The 26,986-nt window shown below is 40.7% G+C and overlaps 2 protein-coding genes across 2 annotated transcripts in view; both read left to right on the top strand.

Annotated features, from left to right (window-relative positions):
- The window catches only part of vps54 (VPS54 subunit of GARP complex), a 34,283-nt gene extending 22,118 nt beyond the window's left edge, over positions 1-12,165 (top strand). Inside the window, exons 17-25 of the mRNA XM_063202760.1 lie at positions 214-326; positions 467-530; positions 911-1,016; positions 5,596-5,683; positions 6,298-6,419; positions 6,835-6,915; positions 7,329-7,436; positions 8,649-8,743; positions 9,218-12,165. Of these exons, the coding sequence (XP_063058830.1) occupies positions 214-326; positions 467-530; positions 911-1,016; positions 5,596-5,683; positions 6,298-6,419; positions 6,835-6,915; positions 7,329-7,436; positions 8,649-8,743; positions 9,218-9,323 (883 nt within the window). The 3' untranslated portion in view covers positions 9,324-12,165. The remainder of the gene's footprint in view (positions 1-213; positions 327-466; positions 531-910; positions 1,017-5,595; positions 5,684-6,297; positions 6,420-6,834; positions 6,916-7,328; positions 7,437-8,648; positions 8,744-9,217) is intronic.
- Positions 12,166-12,938: 773 nt separating this feature from the next.
- Positions 12,939-15,544, top strand: LOC134457312 (E3 ubiquitin/ISG15 ligase TRIM25-like). The gene is made up of 3 exons (XM_063209267.1): positions 12,939-13,517; positions 14,217-14,276; positions 15,245-15,544. The coding sequence occupies exons 1-3, from the start codon at positions 12,945-12,947 to the stop codon at positions 15,542-15,544; spliced, it is 933 nt and encodes a 310-aa protein (XP_063065337.1). The 5' UTR covers positions 12,939-12,944.
- Positions 15,545-26,986: the final 11,442 nt, after the last annotated feature.

Here is a 26,986-nt window from a genome sequence, read left to right as displayed (position 1 = left end):
TGGTCGTTGTTGTCTTCAATCAACACCAAAGCACGGTTTCACTGTGATGCTAGCGAACTGACACAGCCAGCTACAATTTTCCTGATTTTAGTTCGGATTTTTTATAATTACCTCCACTCAGCTTCTTTACAAAGAAGTGATGGAATATTTAACATAATGTTTTTATGATCTTGATCTGTTTGTTTTTTATTCTGTCTTCTCCGTCTCTTCTAGTTTGCTGTTGGACAATGAGCGATGGAAGCAGGCCGAGGTACCCGCCGAGTTTCAGGACCTCGTCAACTCTATTGCTGACGGCCGAATCACACTACCCAATCGCAAACCCTCAGGTACAGCAAGATCCACGTTTCCATTATCACCCTCCTGTTTCACCACCATGGTTTTCTAAAAGGATTTGTGATGCCTTTCCTAGAAGATCAATCAATTGTCTTGAGTCTTGACTACCAGTGCCCGTGTTGTCTCTATGCAGGTTCAGAAGATTGTATACCAAGCGATTATTTAATCGTCGATGGACAAAAATACGCTGTTGTGGGGTAAGTCAATGCTTGCATATCTGTTTACTTAGTTTTACATCTGTGCAACTAGTTTTCAAATTATTGTAAAATTATACCCATTTATTGTTGCTATTGTAAACAAATTGTGAAGTTTAGTTGTTTTGTATTTGTACCTCGTTGGTACTCATTTAATGTCTGTGTGTTCTGATCTGTACAGTACAGTCCTGCTGCTAACATTGCACACTATGTTGTGTATTTGATAGTTATTTAAGATGACGTGTGTGTGTGTGTGTGTGTGTGTGTGTGTGTGTGTGTGTGTGTGTGTGTGTGTGTGTGTGTGTGTGTGTGTGTGTGTGTGTGTGTGTGTGTGTGTGTGTGTGTGTGTGTGTGTGTGTGTGTGGTGCGTTTCCTCCGTGCAGTACGGTCCTGCTGTTGATCCGCATGCTGCTGGAGTACTGCCAGTGTGTCAACGACATCCCCTCCATCGCCACCGACATGCTCACGAGACTCTCAGACCTGTTCAAGGTACTGTAGGTAGAGCCTGGATATGAACTATAAACGATATGAAATATGAAAATGGGGACAATATGAAAATGGGAACGATAAATGGACACACTGGAGTCAGTATATGCAGTGAGAAGCAATACTGAGCTTTTCCGTGGTAATCTCAACCTGATCCTTTTTAACCTTTGTCATAGAACCATCCCTTAAAGCAGGGGGGGGCAATTGTTTTGGCCCAAGGGCCACATTGGGTGTAGAGTACTGACCAAAGGGCCACATGTGGCAGGCAACTTGCCATTGTCAGTAATAAGAAATAATGTCCGCTGAGTCAGGTTTGCCAGTCCTGCACATTCTAATGAAATGTGATTACACTCGCCTCCAGAAGAGTTGTCGCCTATTCATCTGTTTGGAATAACAGCTAATAACCTGACTTTCAATTAATCACTTGGCTTCAGAAGTCACTCATATGAAAGCTACAACCCTCCCGAATGAAAATGTATGTACAAAAATAAATTTCATGCACCAACGAAAGATTGACCCTTTATTGAACACAGACAGGGCAGATTTTCACAAGACAAAAGTTTTGTCGCCTATCGAACATAATGTGAAAATGAGCAGATAAGTCACTTCAAAACACTTCAAATACGCAGATTGGGTGTCATACTTAATCACTGAATCACTCTCACCTCTCCAGAGGAGATTAGATGAAGCCTATGTACTTGGTAAATATTAAAGTCGCAAGACCCCTGTTTTACGTAGCCATTTTAAGAATATTGAGTGACCGGAGAAATTTTGTTGTGTTTGTTCTTGGCTCTTGTGATGTTATGCAATTGATTGTTTGACAGACTTGTCAGTTGACTCTGTGTAGCATATTCATCAGCAGGGTTAATGTATGAAGTTTACTTTTCTCGTCTTCAATCTGACCATGGGTTGAAGTCAGCGTATAATTCTTGCCGTTCTTGGGAGTTTATCGTGCCAAACTGAGATACAAAACAAGAAACTGGGACTATATGCCCCTTGATTTGGGTAATAATGTCGAGATGGAGCTGGGTCATTTCACGTGAAATCAGACACTTTGGGACCCGACCGACCCGGATTTCAATCATACTTGGTGTGCCTTTTCAGTAGCAAGGTAGCACCCCAGAACTGCATTGGTTTGAATCTGACACTAATATTAAGGGAGAAACAGACTAGGAAAGGTTCACATGTGAGGGTAGGACACTATACATTCAGCCTTGAATATATCAGTCAGTGTTAGTCACAAAAAGATGCCTGTGGTGTTGTTTGAAAGCTCTTTTCTGGCTCTACATATTACACAATCACCTTGGAATACAACTACTCTCAGAATATGAATTATGATAAAATTAAAAATTAAAAATTGAATATCTAAAAAGCTTATATTTTAAAATGGCCAGTTTTCCTTGTCCCAACGTAGCCGGCAATGTCATGAGCAGCACCTAAAATGCTGGTGTTCGGTTTGTTATTCATTTCAGAGAGAATTTGACTCACAAACTATGGCCATCATACAGACCACTTACTAATTAATATGGTAATACCATAGTAGCATCACATGACAAAAACAAAAACAAAACAAAAATGGTCAGTGTCCATGGTCCCAGGTTTCAGAAAACTAAGGCAGATGTCAATTTATACACACCAAATGATGATATGTGAATGTTTGAACATTCTTCTCTGTGTACCTGTGCCATTTCCCTTTACCATACTTTAAAGAGATAATCAATGGCTACACTCTCATTTTGTACTCTACCAGTGCATTTGAAGCAGCAGCTGTGTCTTTTATAGATATATGTATAAGTACGTCCCGTTGCAGTTACAGGTTCCACTACCAGAAGCACATCTTGATGATCCATGACAAGTCTATCTGGTCTGAAGGGAAAAGTGAAGGATGGAGATGGCCCATGAGGATGCAGGAAGTTCAGTTTCACCTCTCCAGTGCTCGGCATACATTCCTCAGCACATGCTAGCCACCAGTTGCCATCATGTACAGCTACAACATACCCTTTAATGCTTGAAAAATGTAACACATTCCTTTACTGAGCTCACTCTTTCAACTCTGCCTTCTCTGAATGCTGAAAATGGCCTAACTTCCACTGTGTCCATTGACAATGGGCAGAAGCTGTGTAGTTTTTGAGTACCTGGAATAGTTCTTGCAGATTCAAACCTTTTCAACCAGGTTCTCAGCTTCATGATGGTACATCTCTGTTGTGGCAAACTGGCAATGGATGTTCTTGACATTATCCTTGACTGACTCCCTTGAACCAGGAACGTTTTTAAAACTATAGTTTTGTAATTCAAGATGCTATTCAATCATTTCACTGGAACAACCAGTGCAGGCCACAATCCATCCATTTGTATGCTACTACCAAGATCAGTTGAAACTGGGAAAAAAAATCTGTTTTGTTGTTATTTCAGACTGCAACATTCATGATACAATTGCTGTACATCTGTTTCAGAAGCTCCTAATTCAGTTCCTCAGTGACACTTCATCAATGACAGAACGTCCAAAGAAGATCCTATATTTTTTTCTGATGGCTGTGCTGTACAATATAAGAACCTTAAAAACACAACAAAATTGTGCCACCACAAGGCAGATTTTCACATACCTGCAGAGTGGCACTTTTTTGCCACATCACATGGCAAAGGTCCATGTGATGGCGTTGGAGGGACAGTTAAATGGCTTGCTGCACGAGCAAGTCTGCAACGTCCTATTGACAATTAAAATTGTAACGCCATACCAACTGTTTGAATTTGTCAAGGATAATGTCAAGAACATCCATTGCCAGTTTGCCACAACAGAGATGTACCATCATGAAGCTGAGAACCTGTTGAAAACTATTCCAGGTACTCAAAAACTACACAGCTTCTGCCCATTGTCAATGGACACAGTGGAAGTTAGGCCATTTTCAGCATTCAGAGAAGGCAGAGTTGAAAGAGTGAGCCCAGTAAAGGAATGTGTTACATTTTCAAGCATCAAAGGGTATGTTGTAGCTGTACATGATGGCAATGGTGGCTAGCATGTGCTGAGGAATGTATGCCGAGCACTGGAGAGGTGAAACTGAACTTCCTGCATCCTCATGGGCCATCTCCATCCTTCACTTTTCCCTTCAGACCAGATAGACTTGTCATGGATCATCAGGCTGTGCTTCTTGTAGTGGAACCTGTAACTGCAACGGGACGTACTTATACATTATCTACAAAAGACACAGCTGCTTTTTCAAATGCACTGGTAGAGTACAAAATGAGAGTGTAGCCATTGATTATCTCTTTAAAGTATGGTAAAGGGAAGATGGCACAGGTACACAGAGAAGGAATGTTCAAACATTCACATATCATCATTTGGTGTGTATAAATTGACATCTGCCTTAGTTTCTGAAACCTGGGACCATGGACACTGACCATTTTTGTTTTGTTTTTGTTTTGTCATGTGATGCTACTATGGTATTACCATATTATTAGTAAGTGGTCTGTATGATGCCATATTTGTGAGTCTACTTCTCTCTGAAATGAATAACAAACCGAACACCAGCATTTTAGGTGCTGCTCATGACATTGCCGGCTACGTTTGGACAAGGAACTGGCCATTTTAAAATATGAGTTTTTTAGATATTCAATTTTTAATTTTTCAATTTATCATAATTCATATTCTGATAGTAGTTGTATTCCAAGGTGATTGTGTAATATGTAGAGCCAGAAAAGAGCTTTCAAACAACACCACAGGCATCTTTTTGTGACTAACACTGACTGATATATTCAAGGCTGAATGTATAGTGTCCTACCCTCACATGTGAACCTTTCCTAGTCTGTTTCTCCCTTAATATTAGTGTCAGATTCAAACCAATGCAGTTCTGGGGTGCTACCTTGCTACTGAAAAGGCACACCAAGTATGATTGAAATCCGGGTCGGTCGGGTCCCAAAGTGTCTGATTTCACGTGAAATGACCCAGCTTGGACATGATGCAAATATAAAACTGAAAGCCAAGTTGGTCAATGACCAGCTAAAGTTTTAACATTGAACACCTAAAATGTTACATACACCCGGCCTGTAGACACTATACCGTACCTTCTTTATTCTAGACGCTTAGTTTTAATGCGATTGATTGTTGTCAGTTTATTTAGTAAATCCGACATTAACAATGATGCTAAAGCCTTTTTATAACGCCCAGAGGTGGAAAAACAGGTTTTACTCAAAAGTTCTGGCATTCACTTTCTTCCTATGCTCTTAACAAAGAGCATGTCAATAATATGTTTATTCACCTGGCAGTGCGGTTGCGTTCTTAGGATTGTCTATGTAGTTTAGTGAATTAGCTGCCACAAAACAGAGAATTGGCTGCCATGTTAGTTTTATAAAGACCCACCAAGTCACAAATGTGACCACCAAAACAGGATGTTCTCTGTTATTTTTTTTGTTGTTGTTGGTATTTTTTTCCTTTATTTCTGATAGGACACTGAAGCTGGTGACAGGAAGCGAGTGGGGAGAGAGAGGAATCGAACCCGGGTCAGCCGCATGGCAGACGAGTGCCCTCCACGGCAGGAAAGAATTTTAATCATTGTTTCTTGTTTTTGTTTTGCTTCTGTGGTTCCAGCACTTCAACTCGCGGAGCTGTCAGCTGGTCTTGGGAGCTGGGGCACTACAGGTGGTCGGACTAAAGACAATCACCACCAAGAACCTTGGTACGCCAGCACAAGCACACAGCTCATACCCTGATCTAGTTCATGATTTATTTATTTTTATGTTGAGGCCAATTCAAATAGTTCACCAAAATGTGATTGGAGATTCGAGATTCGAGATTTTATTGTCAAAAAGGCAACAAAATTGCATTAAGTGCAACAAAGATAAGTGATACCAGTGGTTGATGCAGGCTTTGATAATGCAGCGTAAACACCATGCTTTATGTATACACTCTTTTTTTTCATTCTTTGCTGCTTTTCTTGTGGTAGATGTGACAGGTGCAGTCAACAAACACATCCTGTGTCTGCAGCAGCAGCTGCAGCAAGAGCAATAATATTAATCAAGTCTCTCTCTCTCTCTCTCTCTCTCTCTCTCTCTCTCTCTCTCTCTCTCTCTCTCTCTCTCTCTCTCTCTCTCTCTCTCTCTCTCTCTCTCTCTCTCTCTCTCTCTCTCTCTGTCCCCCCTCCCTCTCTCTATCCCCATCTCTCTGTCTCTCTCTCTCTGTGTCCCCATCCCTCTCTCTGTCCCCATCTCTCTCCCCCCTTCTCTCTCTCTCTCTCTCTCTCTCTCTCTCTCTCTCTCTCCCCCTCCCCTCTCCCCCCTCTCTCTCTACCAGCTCTGGCGTCTCGTTGTCTGCAGCTGGTGGTGCACTACATCCCCATCATTAGGGCTCACTTCGAGACCAAGCTGCAGCCCAAGCAGTACAGCGTGCTCAGGCACTTCGACCACATCACTAAGGTCAGACCTCTTTAGTTATATAGTAGAATATAATATATTGTATTTATTACAATAAATACAATATAGTATCATATTATAGTAGTAGTAGTAGTAATAATAATGATGATGATAATACAGTATAACATAATGTAGCATAATATAATATAAATATAATAGATTAACGATATATATTGTTTACATTTATATATAATAATATAGCATAATATAATAGGAATATAATAGAGTATATACTTTCCCTAACCGCAGTGACTTGGTCTAAACGTTAGGTATACTGCGCGCTGAGTGACACATGCACATAACAAAATGTAAATGTAATGTGAAATCATTGCTGCTGTAGAGTTGTCAATTAGTTTCCTAATGTTAGGGACATGGAATGTTTCAGGATGTTTTACACATTATGTGTTTCTCTTTTCAGGATTACAATGATCACATTGCTGAAATTTCAGCCAAATTGGTGGCAATCATGGATAGTTTGTTTGAAAAATTACTGTCGAGGGTAAGTTTGTGGGGTGTTTTTTTTCTTCTTCAGAGTTCTACCATGCTGATGTACAGATAAAATATGCAATGTCATTTAATAAAGATAGTGTGTATAACAGGGCTATTCAATTGGAGGCCCCAGGGAAAGATTCGGTCTTTGCATGGCAAGGGTCTGGCCCTCCACAAGGTCTGAACAAAATGAAAACATAGGCGCACTATCTATATATGATATTACGTTCGGCCCTTTCACTGTGGAGAATTTGATAAACTGGCCCTCTGTGATTTTCAATTGAATACCCCTGGTGTATAGTATATTCATTAATTGCAATGCTTTAATGAAGGTATGTGTATAATATATTCATTAATTGCAATGCTTTAATGAAGGTATGTGTATAATATATTCATTAATTCCAATGCTTTATCCCATTGCAGTATGAAGTAAAGGCGCCCATGCCCTCTGCTTGTTTCCGCAACATCTGCAAGCAGATGGCCAAAATGCACGAGGCCATCTACGACCTACTGCCAGAGGAGCAGACACAGGTTGGTACACACAGACACACGCACTAACACACGCACACGCACATATACACGCGCGCACACACACACACACACACACACACGACTGCTCTCCTCCCATCCTATGTTAGCAACGGCAACTTCCACTTGCCCGTCACGTGTCTTCATGCTATTACACTCTTGCTTACCCTTCCCTCCTCTTCAACCTCGATTAGGGGCTAATATCTGCTAAATTATTTTAATATAAAGGGGTAGTTAATAGCCACCCTCCTTGTGACGCAACAGCTTCGGCGTTGCAACTGGTCAGATCAAGAGCAATGCAAGTACTTTCTGAGTTCCCGAAAATACGGGAACTCCTTTCACTTTGTCGGGAAGCAAACAACCATAAGCAAACCAAGAGACGCGAGTCAACCATGCCGTTTGGGAAATGTTAATTGTTATGCTCTTGGTCGGACCAAGTCTGGAAGAGATTTGAACGTCGATGATAATCAGGCTAGGTAGTTAATAAACTTGTGACTAACGAGGTCTATTTCTGCTGGTGATGCATATTTACCCTCTTTAATGGTTTCGCAGAAAGCAAGGAGTCAAGTCAAAGTGTATTTGTAATGCACTTTTAACACAACAAAAGCAGCTGACCAAAGTGCTAACAGGAAGACCTAGGTAAAAAAAAGACTTGAAACAACACAGACAAAAGACTTGAAGACACCCATAAAACGCACAAAACAAAAGCACAAACATTAGTGGATACGGTGTAGCTGGATTAATGCGCTGAAGTCAATATCAATAAAAAGAGATAGGCCTATCTAAATAAACTCCTGAAATAATAGAGATCACACAGGAATGTCAATACAAAAGAAGTGTAAAAGAGATGGGTTAAAGCGATAAATAAAGGTAAATCAATAAGGCCCAGATGAGATTAAAAGACAAGAACAAAGAGAAATAAAATCCTGGGCATAAAAATGGGGTTTTAGATCTGTTTTAAAAACGGCTAAGTAGGGAGCCAGGATATGAAGAGGGAGCTCATTCCACAGTTTAGGGCCAACAACTGCAAAGGCCCGGTCCCCTCTACTTTTTCGAATGCAAGTTGTAAACATTTTATTCCCAGTTATGGGCTAAACCCACTTACGGTCAATTATTAGGAAATGCAGCTGTCACAAAGACTGGAACCAGCCCTTGGCTTTGCTTTTTTTTTAAGACGAATGTGTAATAACAAATGATCCTGGTGTGTGTTTGTAGATGCTGTTTTTGAGGATCAATGCCAGCTTCAAACTGCACCTGAAAAGGCAGCTGTCCAAACTGGGGGTGGTGAATGATGGAGGTCCTCAACATGGGTCAGTCACCTTTCTTTCTTTCTTTTTTTAAAAAAATAAATATTTTTTTTGTTTATTGGTTTGCTTTTATACATGGGTTCTACATTTTTGTGTTCCCCTGACTGCGTGAAACTAACTTCGCACAACTCAACCTCTGATTGTTGGAAACCGCTGTCGGTCAAAAAAATTAGCTCACGTGGTTGGCTGCCAGTGTCTTGCCCCTCCTCACAATATCGTGTTTACAAACACGGTGAACCCATGTATTGGTATGCTTTCATATGTAAGCTTCGAAATGTGGAAAATGTTATCCACAGATTAGGTTTTGACTTCATCGGTTTTCATCAGATTCTGATTTTAAAGTGTGCAGACTCCAAAAATTAGTCAGCCTTTGTCCTGCACCTGTTCCCGGGATGCGCACAATCTTCACCTTCAAAAAAAATGTACATACTCTACCTTTATTACGTGTGTTTTTCCCCTCTGTTTTTCCCCGTGTAGCTTGGTAACGGTGGATGTAGCATTCTACACGGAGAACGTACAGGTTCTGAGATCGCTGGAGCGACTAGACCTGAACATGGCGGAGATCTGGGAGCAGAAGAGGTGATGTCCGATGCGGGTGGCCGACTGAAGCAACACTATTGCCACTACTAACGGGTACTACTAACCCCACCCACCCACGCTGCGGACACGTTAGTTTAAAGGTTGCCACGGGACGGGAAGTGTAACGGACTCTTATCGTATTGTATCGGGACGGGTCAGGACTCCCGTGGAGTGGAGAAAGGGAGAAGGACGGCTGAACGCCTGAGCGCTTGTGTCTCTCGTTTCAACATCTTCAGTGTGCGTCCAAAGGGATGATGGGTTCCTAAGTCCCTCGCCCTGTGCCTTCCTTTGCCTGACTGCCAGCCTGCCTGCCTGACTGGCTTGGGTGCTACCGTATGCCTGACGGGTGCATCAGTGGGTTGGGGGAGCTGCAAGGAGACAGGAAGGGGGGGTGGTGAGGTTGGTGGTGGACTCTACCGTTAAGATAGGAAAGGAAGGCTAAATTTAGGGGGAGAGAAATGACTTGCATTAAAATATGGGGACCAAACTCAAAAGTCGCTGAAAATGGCAGCATTTCTTTTTCAGCCTTTTTTGTTTTCTTTGATGTTTTCTTTCCTTCGATGTTTTCTTTCCTTCCTATGTTGGACCGGGACATTTATTTTTTATTTTTTCCTTCTTCTCGTTCATGAGTGCATATTCTAGTGCCTCTCAATGTCACTACATGAGTCACACAAAACAACCCCCCAAAATCACCTTGTTGAGTCGAGTGCAATCGTGCAAAGACCTAGGACCAAGGCAGGAAATCAATAGGACATGAATATGTCCCCAGTTCTTAGAGTGAGATGAGGGAGTCATCTCTATGGGAGTCAGCTCATTGGCTGTCGACCATTTTTTCGATCTCTTCGTCAGGTCGACAGCCAATGAGCTGACTCCCATAGAGATAGCGAACGGAATTCTTACGAATAAGAACTAGATGTTTGGGCCACAAACTGAAGAGTCAAATAGGGATAGCAAAAAAAGGTATAATTTTATTTCCTATATATTATTCTGAGGTTTTTAACTGTGGTTGTTGGTTTTTTTAAGCAAGTTGGCTTTGAGGAGGAGGATGAAAATGGAGGCAAGTTCACCAAATATATTTCAGTTTGATCCAGAACCATGTAGCCTAGATCTTTATGAAGATCCAATTCAGTCAGTGAAATGCAGCATTATATCTTGTGTGGGACAGGCTCAATTCATTATTGCGAGTCTTCTGTAAACCTTATGTCCAGAGACTTTAAAAACGAAGCCATTCTTCAAAGTGGACGACTGACCTCTTTTGCTCTTAATATGCTTGATTTTAAATAAGCAACTCAGAAACGCGTCTCTAATATGATCAGGCAAGTAAATAACTCTAAAAGTATATCTTAATATTTATATTGAAAAAACAGCAAAACGTTTAGAGGACACTCTGTTTGTTTGAGTGCGTCTTCATATTATGTGATATGCGGGACTATGTGTATAGCTTGGTTATGAAGTGTTGTATTTTTCCCCCTTGGTCTGTCTATTATCTATTATGCACACAGACTACTGATGGCTATGCATGACGGCAATGTGTACAACCAAGTGTTCTCTCAAACAAAAGCAAACAAAAGCTGTTCGCGAAGGAAACGCAGGAATGCCAGAAGGAGAATATGGCAAATGTTTTAAATCCCTGCTTGAATCATCGTGGATTCAACAGGGGAAATTTCATAAATCACAAAGCTACACATGGGAGTCATTTTACATTTAGATCATCCACACATGGGAAGGACTTTTCTGCCTAAATGTCCCTGTAAGCAGAGGCGCATCTTGTCACCAGGCTAGGCAGGCAGCCGCTTGGGGCCCCTAGATGGTGAATAACAGCTCACACTTTGTTACATTAGTGGCAAATTTCTGTCAAATTTCAGGACCCAGAGTCGCCTCTGCCTGTAAGAACAATCCCTCCCTCCACATCATTTGCTCACATGCTCCGACATCATTCATGGCGCAGAATTAATGATTTGCTTCGGTCCTGGACCTCGTTTCTCGAAAGCATCATTGCTAACCAGTTAGCAACTTGCTAGGTTTCCAATGGCAAATTGCAATGCAACCAAGTGAGTTGCTAACTTCATTAGCAACAATGTTGTCGAGAACCCCTGGTCCAGCGCTGTAGTGTCCTCTCAGGGGCATTCCGAAGAGCGGACTTGGCCACTTACCTTGCTGTGTTGATCCGATGAGCAGTAAATCTTCAAATATAAGGGTTTGGTGGTTTGACCACCTGTAATGAAACTGAAAAAAAGAGCTCTTCTATTTGGAGTTTTACCGCTGACGTTGAGTTAACTTATACAGGTCAGTCAATAAACCACATACTCAAAATAAATATGCCCCTTTTAGATGTATTGGTGTCTTAATCAAATATATATTAATGGGGAAGGGAGATGGGACAGAGGTTTAAATTAAAAACGGTTATTAATAATAAAAAAAAATTCTAAGTATGTCAGGAGAGCACCATACCTGTCTGAAGCAGCAGTGCTGTTGAATTCAAAAGTGCCTACTTTTGATTTGTATACTTTATCAGACTCTAAAGAGTGCTTATCTTTACCACTCTACTGTGTGTGTGTGTGTGTGTGTGTGTGTGTGTGTGTGTGTGTGTGTGTGTGTGTGTGTGTGTGTGTGTGTGTGTGTGTGTGTGTGTGTGTGTGTGTGTGTGTGTGTGAGAGAGACAGGAATGAGAGAGAGTAATGAGAGTGCTTGTGGACTTGCTGTAACTGTGTCTTGAAGTTGTCGTGGTACTCCGAGGAGAACTATTGGGAAATGCAAGACAAATAAAATCTTCGAGCATGCTAGAGCATTTTTAAATGTGGTGAATACAAAGATTTTTTTTTTCAATAAAGCCATATGGAACTCTATTTCTACGTTTTGTGTATTATTGTTTGCATCGTAGCATGTTTGTTGCCAAGGGGAGGAGAGTCCACAGAGTGCATCCACAACCCTAGAGGTCACACCATCACACTGCTACTACTTTGAGGAGCGAACTCGGCTTCACACACATAGGGTGTCCCTCATGTAACTGCCCGTTCAGGATGAGGGGGTCCCATTTTACATTGCTGACCTGTATTCATATGCTTCACCTACCACTCGCACTAGGCGTCCCTCATACGGTATGGCTCACATAGTGTGTGCACCTCGATGACCTTATGGCAAGTCATCTCAGTTTTGACAACATTTACAGTACACTGAGGGGGAGATGCCCCACCCGACTTCACACCCACCCAGGCATCCAGGGCTTCCAAATCTGTGCACTGAAGCCGCATGAAAAAGTCAGGCACGTCGACCTGAAAGTCAGAGAAGCACAGCACACCCACAAAAACCCTTGTGATGGTCACACACACAATCAGTGTTTATTTTTTTACGCTCTATTTTATAGACTGTGTTTTGCATTTTCCTCACATGGCTTACTTCATATCAAGTGACATTGCTTTGTCAGAGAGTAAACATTGGCTGTATTTTAACCAGAGTAAACAGTACATCCAGGATATCTGAAAGGCTGTCACAAACGTTTTGTCCAATAGCAGTTCAGCTTGAAGACTTGGCAGAGTGGTTTACTGATGCAGTCTGTTCAGAAGAAACGAAACTGAAACTGAAGAGTTGCTTAAGACCTAACTGTGATGCGTGTGAGACTGAAAACATGGCAAAAGCAATGGCAAGTAACGAGGAAATACTGATGTGTCCTATTTGTTTGGATCTACTGAAAACCCCGGCTACAATTCCTTGTGGACACAGTTACTGTATGGACTGCATCACTGAGTGTTGGAATCAACTAGATCAGAAGGGCGTCTACAGCTGTCCCAAGTGCAGAGAGACTTTCTGCCCAAGGCCTGCTCTAAAGAAGACGACCATCGTCGCTGAACTCGTGGAGAAGGTCAGTAAGGCCACAATCAAAGATGATCCCGCGGGAATAGAAGATGTTGAATGTGACATCTGCATTGGGAAAAAGTCCAAAGCGGTGAGATCCTGTCTGGATTGTCTGCTGTCCTACTGTAAAACTCATCTCAAAGCTCACAATGACCTCCACCCAGGAAGAAAACACTCAATTGTTGATGCTACGGCAAAATTACATGAGAGAAAATGCTCCCGTCATGGGAAAGTGTCTGAAATATTTTGTCGCACCGACCAAAGTCTTATTTGCTATCTGTGCACGATGGACGAACACAGAGGCCACGACACCGTGACTGCTGTGGCTGAATGGACTGAAAAACAGGTGAGTTAGTAGACAATTGGTTTTGTACGAACAGAATTTTGTTGATTACAAATTAATAAAAGGATTTTATTGGAAAGAATTAGGAAATGGTAGATTGGCCAGTTAAAGGACCAGTTCGGTCAATTTCAACATGCAGTTGTAATGCTCACACTACCCTGGACTTGTCAGTACCTGAGGGTTTTTTTTCTTCTTCTTCAGCCTTTTCCGAGATCTTGGTCATTGTAATGGGGGCAGCTCTTTGTTTACATTTCATAAAAACATTTTTATTTATTCCCAAAAACATCCGAAAGGTTATACAACATCAGCAGACAACTAGCAAACAGCGGTACCTTATGGGAAAAAAATTGGAGTAGGCCTATTTTCATTTTTAAAAAATTTAAACAAACGCTGCCCCCATCAGAATAGCTCATATCTCGGACAAGGCTTAGCCGAAAAATGTGGCATCACCGGGTACTGACAAGTCAAGGGTAGAGTGAGCAATACAACAGCATATTGAAATTGACTGAACTGGTCCTTTNAATCATAGATGTGTGAGTGTAGTGGCACTAATGTAGTACAGAAAGAATGCATATGACTTTTATATTTATTTTTTAATACTCATTTCATTATAATCAGATATTTTTGTTAGATTGCTATGATTGCAATCTAATATTTTGGAGTGTTTTTGTCAAATGTGTCATATCTCTCATATGTTAACAGAAGCAGTTGGGTCATAGTAAGCTGACTTTCCAGCAGCGAATCCAGAGGACAGAGAAGGATGTAGGCCCTACAGGAGCTGAGAAAAGCTTTGAAGACATTCAAGGTGAGCTTTATGTGCTGTCCACAGGAGGAGACAAGTAGGCCAGTGAATCTAGCTCTAAAAAGGCCAAAACGTGGGACGAATTGCAGTAGTAATGGTTCATACTTTTAAATCACATATTAAAAATCTACAGATTGGTATTTAGTGGCATGTGTTTTTTTTTCTGTCGAAGTTGGAATGGGATTAGGATTTTACTCATTCACCAAGTATATCACCTATTTTGTCTCCCTATGGAAAAATGAATTGGAAATCTCCAACTTTGACCTTGAATTTTTTTTCATTTTATGTCATTTAGACATACCTAGGGATTACAGACTATTACTTTTGCAATTTGTCCTGGGTCAAACACGACATTGACTGGCCTAAAGACACCATTGGTGACACATTCAGCTTTGACATGTTATTACTAGGGTGACCACCTGCGATGAAGTTTGCACAAACATGCACACACGCACGCACACACGCTGCAATTTTGGCCAATTTTGGGTGTCATAGACCTTACATGGTATATTCTTAGTGACTTATTCCCCTAAACTTTATATGCCACAATCACCTAAACCAGTCGTCTTCAAAGTGGGGGCCGGGGACCCCTGGGGAGCTGTGAAGGGATGCTAGGGGGGCTGCTGAAGGTTGGCAGGAAAGGTATAGCACAACGAAAAATTGAATCTGTCAATGAATTAAATAACTAATTTACCCCCCAAAATTTTTTTTTTAAAAAAGCTTTACAATATTCCCATTGAATCCAAGGGAAAAACCGAATTTTAGATTTGGTAGGCCTATATCCCTAGTATTTACACCAACAAGACTAAGTTTTTAATTAATATCTTTCATTCTGGTTCCTGACTGAAATTTGAAAAAAAAAAAAAAAACATGCTAGATACATCATGAACTTGAATCCATCTTTGATTGAGACTATGTCTGCTTTCAGAGTTCTGCACAGACTGCAGTGGACGAGAGCGAGAATATGTTTGATGAGATGATCCGCTCCATCAACAGAAGACGCTCTGAGGCCATAAAAGAGATCAGGACTGAGGAGAAGGCTGAGGTGAGTCGGGCTGAGGGACTTGTGAAGAAGCTGGAGCAGGAGATTGCAGAACTGAAGAGGAGAGAAGCTGAGCTGGAGAAACTTTCTCACACAGAAGATTACATCCATATTCTTAAGGTGATCACCACTACATTTAGTTCTGCGACATGTGGAACAGTCAGACAAGGGAGATCAAAGGTCTGAGCTGTGTGAGATCTATCTGGTTTTCAGAAATTGTATGAAAAATATATTAATGAAAGAAGTTACTTTAGTGTTGAAGACATTCTTAATACGTGTGTATTAATACGTGGTAGGCCTATATCCACAATCTCTCTCTCTCTCTCTCCCTCCTCATGTCTTTCCTAATCTACTGCAGACATTCAAGTCAATCAGTGCTCCCCCTGAGTCTGGAAATCCCTTCGATCTCTTTGACGCCCCAAACTCTTCTTTTGGAGCTGTGACGAAAACGGTATCCATGATGCAGAGTCAGATAGAGAATCTCTGCAGGCAGATGAGCACTACAGCAGGTATAGCCTACCACTTTATTGTCTGTAACACATGAAACAGAAAATTGTCTTTGGCATTACAATAAACTGCTGTTGTGTTTATACTGTATAGGTGCTGATATTGCTTCCCAACACAGAAGATTGTATGTGCAACCATCTTCAATCAGTAGTGCTAGACCTAAGTCATTCCCTAATACTTCAAATTACAAAGGTTCAGGTAAGGCTCTGGAGCAACAGTAAACGTATGGTAATTGTCAATCTGAATTACTACCTTACTGGCCTTAACCTGACTCTCGCCAGATGAATGAGTTTTGCCTTGCTCCACGAACACACTGGAGCTATGCCATAGGCGTACTGTAGGTCTAAGAACATGGTTTTATTAAAATAAATAAATAAAATCTTTGCACATGATTGGGGAAACACTTGTTTGACATTTTCAATGAGGTGCTACTTTAACTACTCACAGATTAGAAATGAAATTATAGAATCAATGTTGATGATGAGTGAGCCCATGCGAGCGGCCATTGTTGTGTGAAACAACTGTTGCGTGTCGCTTATTTTTCCCTTCTCCACTATGTTCACATCTCTGAAAATCTTGCGTTTCTACTGCTTTTTGGTGTGGGAGGAGAGCGAATCCAAAGGTCCTCCTGACCCTTGTGTATTTCTGCTCATCTTCAAAATGACCTTTAGTTTAGTTTAGATCCCGAACCAAAATGCTGTAGAACCACGGTCCTGTAGGATTTTCAGAGATGTCTGATGAGATGTCTGGATTGGAAACTAAAGTAAAATTTAATACATTTTTAAAATTCAATATATTTTTCTAAATCATTCCTCATCATGCATTAGTCAAGCCTCTTTTCATTTTTTTTTTTACTGAGCTATGTATTTTTCAAAAGTAACCATTTTCAGTTTAACAAGTGAGATCAAGAAATCACATACAGGTGATAAGGGATCTTACCAGCACTATCGTTTGTGCATATCTAATTAGACTATGTATTTATAAGACAATGTACATCACTGATTCTTGAGAAAGCGGCTAAAACATGTCTCTGCAATAAACTGCCAATTCTGTTGAAAATAAACTACATTTTCATGAACAAAATGAATCCAGGTAAAGACACAGGGGTCTGTTACATAAATGTACAGTCGTTTGAAATATTTAAGTGTAATTTTATTACTTTTCATGGCTATAAACCTGCCCACACCCTGTAAAAACAGCTGTCCCAAGGACAGACATCATCATTTCAATTGACTTAAAATGTAAAGATCACTGATATTATTGAATAATATCACCATGATGTGAAAGTCCATATTGAAGTGGTTCTGCAAATATGCACATAGTGCGTGTAAAGCAATATTTACTACTATTTTCTGATTGCTCAAAGTGTGTCCAGCATATTAGTCACCACCGTCAGATTTTTTTTTAAAAGACAATAAAATCAGGTATGCGCAAGGTCATTGTCATTACTTAGGACCCCTTTTCAAACCTTTAGATCTACTGAGTACTTCACCATCACTGAAGCTCCTGTAAGTTTACTAATTTCTCCTCAATTTGATAATTTGTTTGGACACTGGTACTGTCCCAACCATAAACTGTCAACACCGTCAGGGGTTTTAATAGTATTATTGTTACATTAATGTTAATTATATATACTTTTTAAGAAGCGTCATGAAGCCCCTAAGAAACAGAGCGAAAACGAAGTGGCTAATGTGAGCAAAAAATGCACAATATGTAAAAGAGTGTTTTTTTGTCTCACACCGTCAGATGTCACCACCGTCAGATTTTGTTCCGCTCATCATCTTGTTTCATATTTCACTAAATTGTACTGGTTAATGAAACATTACTAGACATGTTAGTAATAATTGTGACCCAAACTTATACTCCAGCCTCCACTGAGGTGCATTTGGAGGGTTTTTTGTCACAAAACCTGACGGTGGTGACATCTGATGTATAGTCACAAAAAAGCATGTGTTTTACATGTTTTTGACAAGTTTTAAGAATATGCTTCCAATAAGTATCTACAATTATGTTGAATTGTAAAAGTAATTCACTTAAATACAGTAAACTTATTTTTTTTACTTCTAATTCTGTCTGACGCTGGTGACAAAACCAAGAAAGAGCCCATTTTATGAAAAATGTAAAACATGGGGAGCTTGGCCAATACATTCACTGCACAGCCAAGACGTCCATCTATGATAATACACCTCTATATTTTGGATTTGAACAACTTAAAACCTGTTTATGCCACATTTTCAATAATCTAGGCCTACTTTCTAGAGTATCTAACAAATGAAGAAAAAACACATGCACAAACATACTGTGCACACACAAAAATAAAGTGTTTATGCTAGATGTCATTGACTTGAGAGGGCTATTTATTTTGCTAAATGTAGGTAATAATTAGGTCACTTTCTCCACCTTCAGATTACTGTCACCACCGTCAGTTCTTAAGTCACCACCGTAAGAAGGAGTTTTGGACATTTTAAATGAATGTGCTTACAAAATTTTCCTTTGTAGTTGTTGAATTATCAAAGTAATAGCAAATTTAAGCCTACACGAATATTTGTGAAATTACAAAAAAATGTTTGATCTATTTAGCCATTAAGTAAGCATTGTCTGACAGCACATATTTTTTAAATTAGAACACATGAAGCAGTATTAAAATAGAATGAAAGTGAATTTTCAACATTTAAAGGCGTATGTGTGAACCAAAAAACACACACAATCACTTAAAAACTCCAGATACATATGCAACCAAATCAATACACTTTTTATTGCTTTTAATTGTGTCTGACGGTGTTGACAAAAAACAAGGTATGATCGGAGAAAAACCTGATTTCTGGAAAATGGGGAGATTGGCCTTGTGCATTTCTGTAAAGCCAAGACCTTTGTCTACGAGGATATACCATATTATTTTGTAATTCACTTCGTTTTTTTCTTTCAAGATTACAACCTGTTTTAGCCACTTTCTCAAGAATCAGTGACATTAAAATGAAATTACTACCAATCTCGATTTAGATTGTGTTTCTGTGGGCATTTTATCTCTCTGAACCCTGGACAATTGGCGCCTTACATGGCAGCCTCAAGAGCCGGTGTGTGAATGTGTGTGTGAAAGGAAAGACATTGAGTCAACTACAGTAAGTAGTTGGGATAGTTGTGCTATCTAATTACATTTTGATTGCTTAATTGGTTGATGGGATATTGCAACACAACATTTACCAAGATTATATTCATCCTTATTGATTGTTGGAATAAAATATTTAGTAGTGCTTACAACAAATAATCAACCCCATGGTGACTGATTGGATAATAATAAAGGTTTTGATATTCTCTGATTTCTCTCATTTTGTTTGTCCTGATGTAAAACTAGTGGCTGTTTCTGGACAAGTCAGTGTAAGACGTGGCCTCTCTTGGGTTAGTGAGGAGCCCAAAACAAGGGAAGACTTTTTAAAATGTGAGTGACTCTAAGACACACACACACACACACACACACACACACACACACACACACACACACACACACACACACACACACACACACACACACGCACGCACAGACACACACACACACACGCGCGCACACACACACACACACGCGCGCACACACACACACACACACACACACACACACACACACACACACACACACACACACACACACACACACTCTCTCTCTCATTCACACACACACACGCAGAGGAATCCAGTCAAGTCTATAAAGTTTTAACCCTTGTAAATACTTTTCTGTTTATTTCTAGATTACACCAACTTTACCCTGGACCCAAACACAGCACACCCCTACCTACATTTGTCCAACAGAAACACAAAAGCATGTTTTAGCTACTCCAAGGATGATATTGTCCGTGATCACCCAGAGAGATTTGACTGGGCGTTTCAGGTGCTGTGTAGAGAGAGTGTGACTGGCCGCTGCTACTGGGAGGTAAACGTGCGTAAATGTACGTTTCATGCAGCAGTTTCATATCAAGAGATCAGCAGAAAAGGACACGATACAGAATTTGGAGAAAATGCACAATCCTGGAGTATGGTATCTGATTGTATTGGTGATTATTTCCAACACAACAAAAAGAAACATAGGATTTGTGGAATTGACAGGGGTAGATTAGGGGTGTATGTGGACCACAGGGCAGGAACTCTGGCCTTCTACCAGATCTCTGACAAGATGACCCTCCTACACAGAGTCAAGACCACGTTCACACGTCCACTCTATCCTGGGTATTATATGTATGAAGGAGAAGTTCAACTTTTGCACCTGTCAAACCCATAGACACACACACGCACGCACACACACACACACACACACACACACACACACACACACACACACACACACACACACACACACACACACACACACACACACACACACACACACACACACACACACACACACACACACATCTAGGCCTAATGAAGTGATCAGTGCCAAAGTTACTAGTAACAAAGTACTTTTTGTAACAGTATATGTAAAAGTAGGCCTATATTTAACACTGTATGTAATATGCAATACAATTTCTTATTCTTTCTTCTACATAAAGACATTTTGCAATGAAAATTGAATATTTGCACATGATTTGTTATAAAAGTGGTCTGACATTGACATTACCAACAACATAATTCACAAAGAGCTGTGGCGAAATGGTCCGGGAGTTGGGTTTGCATATTGTATTTGCATATTGCAGTTGCATGTTGATGTAAATAACCACTCCCCTGTGTCTTTGGCTGATGCTCCACTAGCAGTCAAAGAGTCAAATCAGTAGAGAGCTTAGATTAGACTCAACTTCCTTCATTACACAGGTAGGCCTATAATTAACAGAATACTGTTTAGCATTTAATAAAAAATGTAGAAGCCGTGTGCAGGTTAGTAGTACCAACATGCATGTCAAAAACGTGTTTTTTTTTTTTTTTTTTTTTTTTTTTTTTTACAAAGGTGGGTGTACCTTAGTATGAAAAAGGAATTGGAAGCCATAAATGGTAGGTTGTGCAAGCTATTGAGTACTATATAACCAGACAGTATTTGTATTGTACATTTAAATCCAGAGTGTTTACTTGTCACCCAACATCAAATTCAGCCATCTAATGATGGACCATGCCTACAAGTCAAACGCTATTCACTTCATAATGGGACCTCTAAAACTGCAAGTCTCTACAACACTTAACTCTCTTTCTGTTTTAAAATTGTTTTTATATCTTGTTTGGGTGGGGGTGGGGGGTGCAGGGACATGCATGAGTGATTTGTTTATTGTTTTATGTGTATTTTAATTTGTTTTTGTTGTACTTGATAATGCTATTGTATTTTATTTTAATGTCAGGGACTACAGATGCAAACTAGCCTAAGGCTAACTCTCGTACAGTGCATTAAATGGAAACATTAATGTTTTAATTAATTGTACATGGTCCCAATAAACTGGATTGAATTGAATTGAATTCCTCCATCCAAGGTACCTCATATTCAATGCTTCAGCTACCACTACCCCTGCACCATGGCCTCATGGCAAGCCATCCCACTTCTGACATGCTCTGTACATTGCAAAAAAAAAAAGAAAAGAAAAGAAATCTTGGCCAGAAATGCGTTTCGCCTCCGTGCGCCATCAGCTTCGCTAGGCATTGCATGAATGCCTGAGCGAACCTGATGACGCACGGATGCGAAACGCATTATCGCTCTGAAATAAACGAGCAATAAGTCAAACAAGTGTGCGGTAAAACTTCTTTGGTTTAAAATATTGAACACTCCTGCCTTTACCAGCACCTAGAGGCATGGATCGTGGAACTGTTGCATTAAAATAGAAATCTTTAATGCTGTTTTTTTAAAAGCAGGTAGGCTATGAGAGACTGATTTTTTAAATAAGGTGGACACCTTTTAAGAAGCACTTCACATTTCTTGTCCTGTCGGTAAATGTTAAACTTTTTTTTCTGTTTTCTGGTCGTGCAGAAGAAGCCATTTAAGGGGAATCTTAAGGGTGTTACACACCAGGGCGGTAAAGCGTCGCGGAACGGCCACGTTTTTTACCGGCGTCGGTGAAAATACATTGAAACATATCTGTCCTTATACACCAACCGGCAGTAGTCGGGCGTCAGCGGCGCGGGATCCGGCTCCGCACCACGCAGCATTTGGAAAATAGAACTCTTAAGAACCTTTAAGGTATATCCCCGAAACGCGACGCTTCCAGTCCCCCATCACTCCTACCACTCCCGTCCACCATTTCGTAAACGTATATGATACATACAGACGTGACATGACGTGCATAGGCTTAAAAGCAAACAACTATTGTGAAATGAAGCAAAAAATGGGGCAAATGGTAATACTGTTTTAATGGTTCATTGGATCTACCACATTAGGTACAGTGTAATAACCAGTGTAACAATATTTAATACAATGTTATACCAGTGTAACACCGTCATTTTTTTAAACTTACATCATGTGTTTGTGCGTAAGTGGTATTACATGGTATTGCATATTGTTACACTGGTATTACACTATATTACATGGTATTGCATACTGTTACACTCGTTATTACACTGTACCTGATATTGCATATTGTTACACTGGTATTACACTAGTATTACATGGTATTAAATATTGTTACATTGGTTATTACACTGTACCTACAGTGCCCTCCATAATTATTGGCACCCCTGGTTGAGATGTGTTAAAAGCCTTAAAATAAATTCAGTGTTTATTGCAGAAGAATACTGTCACACTGAAAATTGTAGAAAAATGTAGCCTTCAACTCGAATGAATTGTAAGAAAATAAAAAAATCCCTGACTAAAAAATAATTATTTTTCATTAAATCACCTGTTCCACAATTATTGGCACCCTTAACAATTCCCAGGAAATAAATATAATTGAAGCATTTCTGTCATTTCTACAGTAGTTTACAAAGTTTACCAGAGTATGTAGGAACATTTAATTAGTAATTCATCACTTCCTGTTTCCCTGGGGTATAAATATGACGTGACACCGAGGCCATTTCTCTTATCCACTCTTAAACATGGGAAAGACAAAGGAACACAGCATACAAGTGAGGCAGATGTGCGTCGACCTTCACAGGTCAGGCAGAGGCTACAAGAAGATTGCCACTCAACTGCAGCTGCCCATATCCACTGTGAGAGGAATAATTAAGAAGTTCAAAACAACTGGAACAGTGGTAAACAAGCCTGGACGAGGACCCAAGTTTATTTTGCCACCACGCACAGTGATGAGGATGGTAAGAGAAATCAAAAGATCTCCAAAGCTCACTGTTACAGAATTACAACAAATGGTAGCATCCTGGGGTCACAAAGTCTCCAAATCAACCATCAGGCGCTGTCTACACGCCAACAAGCTGTTTGGGAGGCATGCACGGAGAAAACCTTTCCTCACTCACAATCATAAACGCAAGCGTCTGGAGTTCGCCAAGCGGTATTGGGGCTTCAACTGGGACCGTGTGCTTTGGTCAGATGAGACCAAGATTGAGCTTTTTGGCAACAAACACTCTAAGTGGGTCTGGCGTACCACGAAAGATGCGCATGCTGAAAAGCACCTCATACCCACTGTGAAGTATGGGGGTGGGTCAGTGATGCTGTGGGGCTGTTTCGCTTCCAAAGGCACTGGGAACCTTGTTAGGGTGCATGGCATCATGAATGCTTTGAAATACCAGGGACATTTTAAATCAAAATCTGTTGCCCTCTGCCCGAAAGCTGAAGCTGGGTCGTCACTGGGTCTTTCAGCAAGACAATGACCCTAAACATATGGCAAAATCTACACAGAAATGGTTCACCAGACACAAAATCAAGCTCCTCCCATGGCCATCTCAGTCCCCTGACCTCAACCCCATTGAGAACCTGTGGGGTGAGCTGAAGAGGAGAGTACAGAGGAGAGGACCCAGGTCTCTGGATGATTTAGAGAGATTCTGCAAAGAGGAATGGCTGAAGATCCCTCTTTCTGTCTTTTCCCATCTTGTGAAACATTATAGGAGAAGATTAGGTGCTGTTTTGTTGGCAAAAGGGGGTTGTACAAAATATTAACACCAGGGGTGCTAATAATTGTGACACACATTATTTGATGTCAAATAATTATTTCTTTATGTGGGATTTTTTCCCCACTGAATAAATGCACTTGTATTGAAGGTTGGATTTTTCTCTTTTTTTCCATTAAGGTCCCATATTATTTAGAAAAAAAATTAAATAATTGGAAGCTAAAAAACACATCTCAACCAGGGGTGCCAATAATTATGGAGGGCACTGTAATATGGTAGATTCACTGAAATGGTGAACCATTAAAATAAGGTGTTACCGGGCAAATCAATCCACCCAGTCAGAAGTTATGGGCCAAATGAAAATTCCGCCATTTTGAAAGTGTTGTCTTCCAAACTCGAATCAGTTCATGAACCTACCCTAGAGCATTCACACACAAAATCTGGGACAAATCCATCCACCCGGTCAGTAGTTATGGGCCAAACAATAATTCGGCCATCTTGAATTCAGCCATCTTGAAAGTGTTGACCTCCCAACTCGAAGCAGTTCATGAACCTACCCTAGAGCATTCACACACCAAATCTGGAACAAATCCATCCACCCGGTCAGAAGTTATGGACCAAACAAAAATTCGGCCATCTTGAATTCAGCCATCTTGAAAGTGTTGACCTCCAAACTCGAATAAGTTCATGAACCTGCCCTAGAGCATTCACCCATGAAATCTGGGACAAATCCAAACATCCGTTCAAAAGTTATCGCGTTAACACGAAAGACCTTACGCGGCGGACGCGGCGGACGCGGCGGACGCGCACGCAAAACCATTACATCCCCGACGCTCCGCGTTTCGGGGATATAAATAGGACGTGATAAATAGCAAGGATAGGCAAAGACGTTAGGATGAGGCAATTTGCAGTAGCCTAATTTAGTTACACACGCATAGTAGGCCTAAGTATAAATACACACACACACACACACGCACAAGCACACACACACATGTGACAGCGCACCTTATGTTTCTTTCGGTTAGACTAACCAGAGATGTTGGGTTCAGTGACCGAATGCATGGGAGGGGCGTGAGAGGATAAGAAAGGCGAAAACTAACGAATACGTTTTGGATGCAGTCAGCGCGGCTATCGAAGCATTTGTTACGTTACTGTTAGTGCAAATAAATCCCTGCGAGCCCCGTGAAGCTGCCGCTCCTTGTCGTTAAGAAGGATGGGCTATAAGTTAACCCCAAACAGTAGCATGTTCGGCCATCCAACAGAATGCAATTTCCCCTGATGTCCATGTGGTCAATATAAAATCAGGAAAGGTTGCACGCGCATAGTTACAACTGTATAGTAAAAGTGACGATTAAGAACCTACGTGAAGGACATGACATGTCAGTGGACAAAATAGTAACAGGAAACCTCTCCGCCCCTACCTTACTCCACGTAGCGTGTGCGTTATCGTAGCGTGTGCATAGCGTGTGCGTTATCCATATTATACTCCTTGCTAGCCCATGCTGCAAATGTAATCCTTGGCGAACAATGCAGTGACAAACTTTGTCATTTTATGTTCAACATTCAAGACAGCTTCGAAGGCATGCTAAAATATGGCCTACACTACAACAAAATACCATGCGTTCACTGACAACTGTTGATTTGGCGCTTATTAAGAAAGCAAGTTGACTCGGCATCCCTGCTCGGCTGACTCGTGAGTGATCGTCCAAAAGTTGCCACTGGTAACTGGCGCGTGTATACAGCCAATAATAATCACTTGCACGAGTAGCCTACCAACATTTTCATTTATGCATATTCAATTACTTATTTTTTTAATCACAAAACTGCCGGTTGCATGAACTGAAACGTTTCCTCTGGTTGCTTACAATTTTCACAATGTCTGTTTGCTTCAAGCCGGAGTCCGACAGATATTCTATTTTTTTGTCCAAGTTCGGCCCGGCCCGTCTGGTTCCGACCAGGCTTGTCGGACTTCGGTCGGGTTGCCATGCTCTATTACACACCAACTGGCGGTAGTCGGGCGTCAGAGGCGCGGGAGCCGGCTCCGCGCCGCGCTGCATTTGGAAAATAGAACTCCACCGTATTTTTCACACCGGCGACCGGCGGTTTCTCATTCAAATGCATGACAAGTGTACACTGTGTGAGATTTTTAGTTGTTTATATTCCAGAATTCATGCTGCCCATTCACTAATGCCCATTCACTTTTTCATGAATACTTATCACCAGCATAAAATTCAAGTTTTCATTATGACTTGAAAAATGTAATTATTCATACATGAAAAGGGGGATCTTCTCCATGGTCTGCCATTTTGAATTTCCAGAAATAGCCATTTTTAGCTGCAAAAATGACTGTAGGCCTACTTGGGCCATACTAGAAAATATTAGTTTATTACTTAGTAATCTTTCATGAAAAGATCAAATTTGGCAATAGGCTGCCCAGTTTCAATGAGCAGCATAGCCGCAGTATCTTTTTTGACCATTCCATGCACAGTTTACCTTCAAAGGGACACTGTGTGAGATTTTTAGTTGTTTATTTCCAGAATTCATGCTGTCCATTCACTAATGTTACCCTTTTCATCAATACTTACCACCAGCATCAAATTCTAAGTATTCATTATGACTGGAAAAATTGCACTTTTTATACATGAAAAGGGGGATCTTCTCCATGGTCCGCCATTTTGAATTTCCACAAATAGCCATTTTTAGCTGCAAAAGGACTCTACTAGGACCATACTAAAAAATAATTGTCTATTGCTTAGTAAACTTTCATGTAAAGATCAAATTTGGCAATAGGCAGCCCAGTTTCAATGAGCAGCATAGCCGCAGTATCTTTTTTGACCATTTCCTGCACAGTGTACCTTTAAAGTCTTATAAAAAAGAAATAGGCTATATGCCGTAGTGGGCCTATACTATAGGCCTATAGCCTATAAAATATAGCCTACCGAAGAGGGTTCTCAAGACTCTCTGTGGGGCTGCTACAGTGGCTACCGTTGTTTTTGTTGGCAATAGGCCTAGGGTCGAGTCTTCATTAAAACGAGTCATCTGCTTTAGAATGCGTCTCTAACAATGGAAATCATGCAGTAATTTTTTTTTTTTTTAAAGCAAGGGCAAAGAGAATGCTACAGTGGGCCCTTCTGAAAACCTAGTGCAGTACTTCCAAGTGTA

Source organism: Engraulis encrasicolus, chromosome 1 (assembly GCF_034702125.1).
Source record: "Engraulis encrasicolus isolate BLACKSEA-1 chromosome 1, IST_EnEncr_1.0, whole genome shotgun sequence".
Taxonomy (NCBI): domain Eukaryota; kingdom Metazoa; phylum Chordata; class Actinopteri; order Clupeiformes; family Engraulidae; genus Engraulis; species Engraulis encrasicolus.
Note: the sequence above shows the minus strand (reverse complement) of the source record. Positions and strands in the feature narration are given on the sequence as shown.